The sequence below is a fragment of the Corylus avellana genome, chromosome 7 (genome assembly GCF_965113065.1).
Source record: "Corylus avellana chromosome 7, dhCorAvel1.hap1.2, whole genome shotgun sequence".
Taxonomy (NCBI): Eukaryota; Viridiplantae; Streptophyta; class Magnoliopsida; order Fagales; family Betulaceae; genus Corylus; species Corylus avellana.
Window position 1 is genome coordinate 20738416 of NC_142496.1, and position 7798 is coordinate 20746213.

Here is a 7798-nt window from a genome sequence, read left to right on the forward strand (position 1 = left end):
GGATTGTGATTTCCATTTCGCCCTAAATTAAGTCTCTGATTGATTTGATTATCTCCAAATCTTCCATAACTAAAAGAAAGGTCCAAATTACCAAAATGCCTTGACTTGAGCTACCGACAGCTAGTGGATAATTTTTTTTTCTTTCCTCAAGATTTGTATATTTCTTAATTTTACCCCTTTAAAGAAAACGAGTGGGGCGTAAGATGCGATGCGTGCTCTTCTGTCGGGACGTACATATTAATCCATAGTAACCATGGAAAAAAGAAAAAGAATTTCATGTTTGACATTTGTGGGTGGTGGACGGTGGGGTATCCACAACTAAAGTGAATTTGACGGCTTAAATGGGTTATTCATTGAGAAATGATAGTCTTATAAAATATTTTAAAAAATGACGCGTTTTAATTGAGTTGGCATGTTTCATTTACTTTTAATAAAAAAAAAAACAAAATGGTAAATAAAGTATGCCAACTCAGTTGAGAATGTTGATAAAGTGTTGTAAGAATGCTAAATAACATTTTTCTGCACGAGATATGATCTCATATTTGGGGTTTTGTCACATGAGTCAGCTGACGACCTCAGATCTTCAATGCCTCATCAAATCACACCAAAACGGTTGGCCACATTCAAAGTTTGTGCTACCAAAATTTGTGTTCAGATAGTTAACAGAGCGGGATTGGGATCCACACTTATTAATTGTCTAAATTGCTAGCGTGTTTGCATAAGCAGTTGAACAATCTAAAATTTATTTAAGTATACGAGTCTTACATGAGTTCTCTCGTAGAAACTGTCCAAATTTTGCTAGTAACTTGGAATCCCTCAAGAAAAAGATTTCAACTTTGTTATTTTGTTTTCTGCATTTTGTATGATCTTCGCAAAATAAAAATATTAACAAATAACTCAAATATAAAATACTTTTACAGACACATAAATAATTTTTCCCATTATATCACATCTTTTTCAAATAAAAAATAAAAAATAAAAACACTCTTCAAATGAATTAATGAAGTTTTATATATAGTTTAAACTCGATTGATTATTGTGAATTGTGGGTCCACATCATCTAAAGCTCTTTGCCCTTTGCCCTTTGCGTGTATGATATTACCACTAATTTATTATTGTGAATTGTTGGAAAATTTTGAGTGACACGGGGCTCTTGATCCCCCTCCAGCTCTTTTATGCTTTCGGAAATGATAAGCATTTATTTATAATCAATAAAAGTTTGTAAAATTATATATATATATATATATATATATATATATATATATATATATATATATATAATGAATACTTTTTGAAATAAATTTAGATGGGTTAAGAAAAATATTTTCAAATTTGAAAAAGTATAATTTCATATTTAATGAAAATATAGTTAAATAATCATTGGGGCAGCCTAAAAACAAAAATAAATTAGCTACTATAATATATAAGATGAAACTAATAATAAATAATAAGTCGCAAAAGAATATTTATTTTCATAAATCTAATTAATTAACTTTGTGAGATCATATATGCTCGATTTGATTGGAAAACATTATGCACAAGAGTGAAGTTATCAGCTATTTGTATCAACAAAAGTTTCATTACGCTTTTTAGAATTTTAGTATAACAATTACACGGGCCAAAATCCTCTCCAGTTCATTTCTTCATAAATATTTTGAAATGAAGAGAATTCTTTTCCATTTAAGAGAAAACCTAAGTCACACTACCCAACCCCATAGAGCCATGCACTACCCACGCCACCGTCCTTTCCTATGGCGAGTGTCGCCGAATCCCACCGACGATTCCTCCGCAGTTGCTCCACCACATGTAAGTTCTAGTTATTCATTCTTTAGAGGATATTTTCAATTTTGGTTCATTTTATCTTGTTCTTTAGTTTTTATCATCTAGATTGTCGATCGGGCCCCTTTTTTTTTTTTTTTTTTTTTTTTTTTTTTCTAATTAAAAGGATGGGAAGGGGCGACCAGTGTAGTTACCCTCCTTGCGCGTGACCATCGGGGTTTCCATCTGCTGTAGAATGTCTGGTTTGAGCCATAGCTACTGCTTGGGAAGGCGAGCCCGTCACCACAACCCCACCAAAGTGTGAGCCGGTAGAGCCCCTTCATAATAGCATCTGGTTCACGCATTTACTACCGCAAGCGGATTCGAACACGCGACCACTATGATGAAAGGAGTTCTTCTACCAACTCAACTACCACCTTGGTGGTCGATCGGGCCATTTGATTATTAGGAAATGAGTTGAAATATTTAGGTATTTTTCTTTAGTAGTGTGTTTTGGTTGCTGGAAAAATGTAGGAAAACACGAAAATTAGGCAGTCGGCAAAGCGATGGCTCGGTGGGGTTTGGCGATTGTTTGTGGCGCTCAGGAGAGCAATGGCTTTGTGGAGGGGCCGTGGTGTGGGTTTTCTCTTGAATGGGAGAAATTGGGTTTTGTCAATGGATTTCTTGAGAAAAATGGGTAAAATTTGTTGTTATTCTCATTTGGTGTGGTATACTAGGGTAAAGATAAACAGCACGCGGCGTTTAAAAAAAAAAAAAATTTTGCACGGGCGTGCCACGCACGCCGCGTGCTGTGAATCAGTTCTCGGTATACTAACATGCCCATTTTTTATTTATGTCATATCCTTATAGAACTCACGCTCTTTTAACTAGAGGTGAGCTTGTGTATATTTATAGAAGATGCCATACAAGTTACAATGAAGTTTGAATTTCATTATGATTTCTTATCTTGTAGCTAAACAAATCTAATCTATAGATAGTCATGATCTTGTGTGTTATTTGGTTGTTATTAGAGGGATTATCTTGGGGTGTGATGTGTTTCAGCTTTATCTTGTGATCCAAAATGCAAAATCAAATTTTTCCAAATTATTAATAAGCCCATCACCAAAACTTACAGTGGTGCAGGCACCAAAAAAGTCTCTGGAGTATCGACAAAGATGCAAGGTGCAAACATGAATGAATATTGTTGGAGTGAGGGGCAAATGTTCATAACATGAGCTTGAACATAGGTTCTAGGAGTAAGGATAAAATGTGCAAGATGTGAGCATGGACGAGGGTCCCTAAAGAGGGAACAAAAAGGTTCGGGGCACAGGCACAAAAGATGGTGCATGGAGTATGGACAAAAAGGTGTGGCAAGGGCAAACCCACATAGTCAATGAGTGATCTTGGAGAGTCCACAGGATTGATTAAAAAAAAAAACACTTCTATTTAAGGGGGAGTGTAACCATTTGGTGATGGACTCACGCATGTGGGGGAGATTGTTGAGTATACATGTGTGAGTGTTAAAAGCATTGAGGGCATGTTTAAGATTACGTTAGAGACCTTATAAAGTGTTTTTAATATCTAAAAAGTTGTGTCAAACAAAAAATTGGCATGTTTGATAAAAAAAACTCAAAAAATACGTTTTTGTAAGGATCATATTTTTCAAACGGTCATTTTCTTAACAGTTATATTTTTTTAACGGTCATTTTTCAAATGGTCATTTTTAACAATCATATTTTTCAAATGTGTTTTTTTTTATTTTTTGGAGATAAAGAGAGAAATGAAAAGAGGAAGGACAAAAATCTTATAGAAGTAGAGAGGGAGTGAGAGAAATTAAGAAAAAAATTTATGCATTGGTGAATAATGTCAACCCACATTTTTTTTTTCATAATCCAATTAAGAGTGGTTTGGAAGAATGATTACATATTTTCTGAAAAGGCCAAATGACTAAGCAATTGGGATGCTCTTAGGACTTGTTCCTAAGCTCTAGTAAATTTGCCCCCATGTTACTATCGTTGGTGTCACTTTTTAACTTTTAAGTCGACGAGGCTTCGAGAGTTAGAGCATTCGCAGATGCTCTAAATAGCCCATAATATTTAGTTATTATGAGCTATTTTCTTAGTTCTTTTTTGTTTTTGGGCAAATACTATAACAACAAAAATAAAAAAAAATTAGTGGGCTAGGTTTGCTAACATATTCTCTCTCCCAGTATTTTTTATTTTCAGTTTGAAAAAATATATTTTCCTCCAAAGCATTAACAAACAAATTTAAAATATGAAACAGTTTTTTATAAAACTTTTCACACTGTATAGAAATATATTGACAAAATAGGTACTTAACTTTTGCAGGAATACGAGCTAGTTTATTATTAATGTTATTATTATTTTTTTTTAAAAGGATTAGAGTGGCCGTTTGGTCACCCTCGGTGGAGAGGATATGGGTGGCCAGACATCGTTGTGGGCAACCTTGACCAGGACATGGGTGGCTGTGAATTTGCAATTAGGGGTGAAAAGCAGTTATTGGCTAAAACAGCTAACGGTAACCACCTAAGCGGTTAGTAAAATCTACTATGCGGTTAGTGGTTAATAACCAAAATAACCGCTATCAGCTTTTTAAAGAATTTTTTTATTAAAAAAATAAATTAAAAAAATCAAAATCCCTAAGCGATTAACGGTTTTTCCTAATCGCCTTCAAAAGTAATTAGTGGGTTAATGAGTGGTTAATAACTGTCCACATTTTTACCCCTATTTGCAACTACCCCCTCTCTACTACTAAAGTGTACACAAAAAAATATTTTCTCAAATACAGACTTCTTACACCTTTAGGTAATATCAAACAGACTTTTTAAAAAAAAAAAAAAAAAAAAAACTTACTCAAATACAATAACAAACATAGCCAACAAAACCACCAATTATGACCTCCTCCTGATGTACATCAATATTTCGTCCGTAGCATTACTCCAAAAATTATATGTCTCTGTCCGTTTTTCCTCTTAATTGGTTCTCTCCTAACGGCTCTCCCAACGGCTAGTTGGCGACTCACTACTTTCTCTTCCACGTTACATGCGCTTCGTTTATTTTTGCTTGAGAATCTCTTCCACTGTTAGTCTGTTTACCCAGAAAAATGGCAGCGCAACAACTCTCCGTCGTCGCACTCATTCTCTGTGTCTCCCTCTCTCTTTCCCTCTCTAACCCAGAAGACTTGGCGGCCTTGCTTGCCTTCAAGGCCTCCTCTGACCCTTCCAACTCGCTCTTTTCCTGGGTCAACTCGTCCGACCCCTGTTCCGCCACGTGGCTCGGGGTCACCTGCGACCCCACTACCCATCGGGTCACCGGGCTCTTCCTCCAGGATCTCAACCTTTCCGGTACGACTCAGCCGCTGAGTCAACTCGCCCAACTCAGACACCTCAGCCTCAACCGCAACAACCTCCTCGCTTCTTCTTCTTTGCCTCTCAACCTCTCCACGTGGCCACACCTCAAGCACCTCTACCTATCCCACAACCGCTTCGACGGAGCATTCCCTACCGGAATATCCCAGCTCCACCGCCTACGACGACTGGACCTCTCGCACAATTCATTCTCCGGCGAAATTCCGCTTACCGAGCTGACTCGGCTACCGGGCTTGTTAACTCTCCGACTCGAATCTAACTCCTTCACGGGTGATCTAAACTCAGTTAACCCGTCCTCTTCTTCGAATTCTTCTTCATCAATCTCGGATTTCAACGTTTCTAACAACAATCTCACCGGAGAAATTCCAAAATGGCTTTCACAGTTCCCGGCGAGCTCATTTGCCGGGAACAAGCACCTCTGCGGCGAGCCGTTACCAAACGATTGCTCTAATCTAACGGTCGATAGTGGATCGAGAAAAGCTGACAAGAAAACCAGGGGAAAAAAGGATCCGTTGGTGCCCGTGTACATTGGTGCAGATGCAGTGGCAGTGTTGGGAATAATCGTGGCCGTCACGTGCTGTGTAATCAAGAAGAGAAATAGAAGCGGGATCCACATGGTGGAAAACAGGTTCGGGTCGAGGAGGACAAATGGTACTCGTGGGAAAGTGGAGGAGGAGGAAATGGTGGTGTTTGAAGGGTGCAAAGGAGTAGATGAAGTGGGTGATTTGTTGAAAGCTTCGGCTGAATTGTTGGGCAATGGGTGCATGGGGAGCACCTACAAGGTTGTGATGGACGGTGGTGATGTTGTGGCAGCGAAGATGGTGAGAGGAAAATCGAAGAAGAAAGAGGTTGATGGTTGGTTGAGATTGATTGGTGGGTTGAGGCATTGTAATATCGTGAGCCTTCGAGCATACCATCACTCCAACCATGAGTTGCTTTTGGTTTATGATTTTCTACCCAATGGAAGCCTACATTCTCTCTTGCATGGTTTGTCCAATTCTTTCTTTTTCTCTTGTTTGATTGTTAATAGGTTACGAGTAATGTTAAAAGTGATTCTTGTACCTATTTTGTGTTACTTAAAAAAAATGATATGGCTTATAAAATTAGAGAAAAATAGACTTTATTCACATGAATTATTCACCAATTTGCACTTTTAACCCCAATATTTAAAAAGTGATACTTTACCCCTCCAAAGTATCTGACACTTTACCTTTATGAAGTATTTTGAGTTGACACTTTACCCCCGAAATAACTAAGTTTTGGGGAGTAAGTACCTGGCAAATAAGTATTCTTTATGACGCCTAGATGAACCTTATTATAAAAAAACATGCATAAGATAAATGGGTCATAAACAGGTCATATTAGGTACCTATTTTGCCAGCCTTAGGTAAAGTGTCAACTCGGGGGGTAAATTATCAATTCAAAATACTTCAAGGAGTAAATTGTTAATTCAAAATACCTCATGGGTAAAGTGTATTTCATGAGAATCAAGTGTCAATGTCAGATATTTTAGGGGATAAATCACTTTTTAAATATTAGAATTAAAGGCACAAATATGTGAATAGTTCAAAGGGTAAATTATATTTTTCCCATAAAATTATATTGAGCTTGTGCTGAATTATTATTAAATTTTCATCGAACTCAAATTTTGAAAGCCACCAATTCCTGGAGTGGCATAAAAGTAACTTTCAAAAGTACTCATAAATTATGGTTGTTTTGGTTAAATTCTGTTTGTTTCTGCATAAAATGATTTCTAATTTCTTGTTTTTGTGTTACATTAATTAATGTTAGGAAATCGAGGGCCGGGAAGAACTCCATTGGAGTGGAGCACGAGGATAAAAGTAGCCTCAGATTCCGCGCAGGGCCTTGAATTCCTCCATGCATACGACAAAGCCAACCTCTGCCACGGACACCTCACATCATCAAACATCCTGGTCGACCACTTGGGCGCTGCTTGCATAACTGACGTTGGTCTCCGCCAGCTCTTCCCCGCCGCCACAATATCCTCGTCGCGCGATGACGCCTACGAAGCCCCAGAATTACTTCTCACCCAAAGAAAGCACTTCACGCAGAAATGCGACGTTTACAGCTTCGGGGTGATTTTGCTGGAGATTTTGACGGGAAAAATGGCGGCGGAGGAGGGAGAAGTGAATTTGGTGAAGTGGGTTGTTCAACGCGTGGCGCCAAATCTCGAAGAGTGTGCACGGCAGGTGTTTGATTTTGAGCTTTTGGCGTACAAAGAGATGGAGGTGGAAATGATGGCGGTTCTGCAACTGGCTCTGCTTTGCGTGGCCCAATTGCCAAGAGATCGTCCCAAGATGAGCGTGGTGCATAGGATGATCGAAGATATTAGGGTGAAGGGTGGGAGGGAAGTTGGGGCAAAGTCTATTTTCAATGATTTATCTTTTGATTCTTCGCCGTCTCCATCAGAAACCATCTAAATTGGGAAAAGGAGATGAAGGAATCGAAGGCCTATGTTTTCAAGGGGACAACCATGGCAGGAGAAAGGGACGATGATGTTTTATGTTTTCTTGTGGCTGGAATTTGATGTTGTGTCATAAACTCAATAGATATATTTATATCATAGTTGTACTTTGTACCTTATAGCATCTATCAAATATCAAAAGTATCAAAATCATCATTTTTTATTTA

General features: G+C 38.0%; 1 protein-coding gene across 1 annotated transcript; it reads left to right on the forward strand.

The window, feature by feature from the left end:
* Positions 1 to 4828: 4828 nt before the first annotated feature.
* Positions 4829 to 7798, forward strand: LOC132184742 (putative leucine-rich repeat receptor-like protein kinase At1g68400). Its single transcript, XM_059598482.2, is given in 3 exon segments — positions 4829 to 6133; positions 6938 to 7564; positions 7567 to 7798. Coding segments are annotated over 3 exon segments (2007 nt in total). The 5' UTR covers positions 4829 to 4881; the 3' UTR covers positions 7695 to 7798.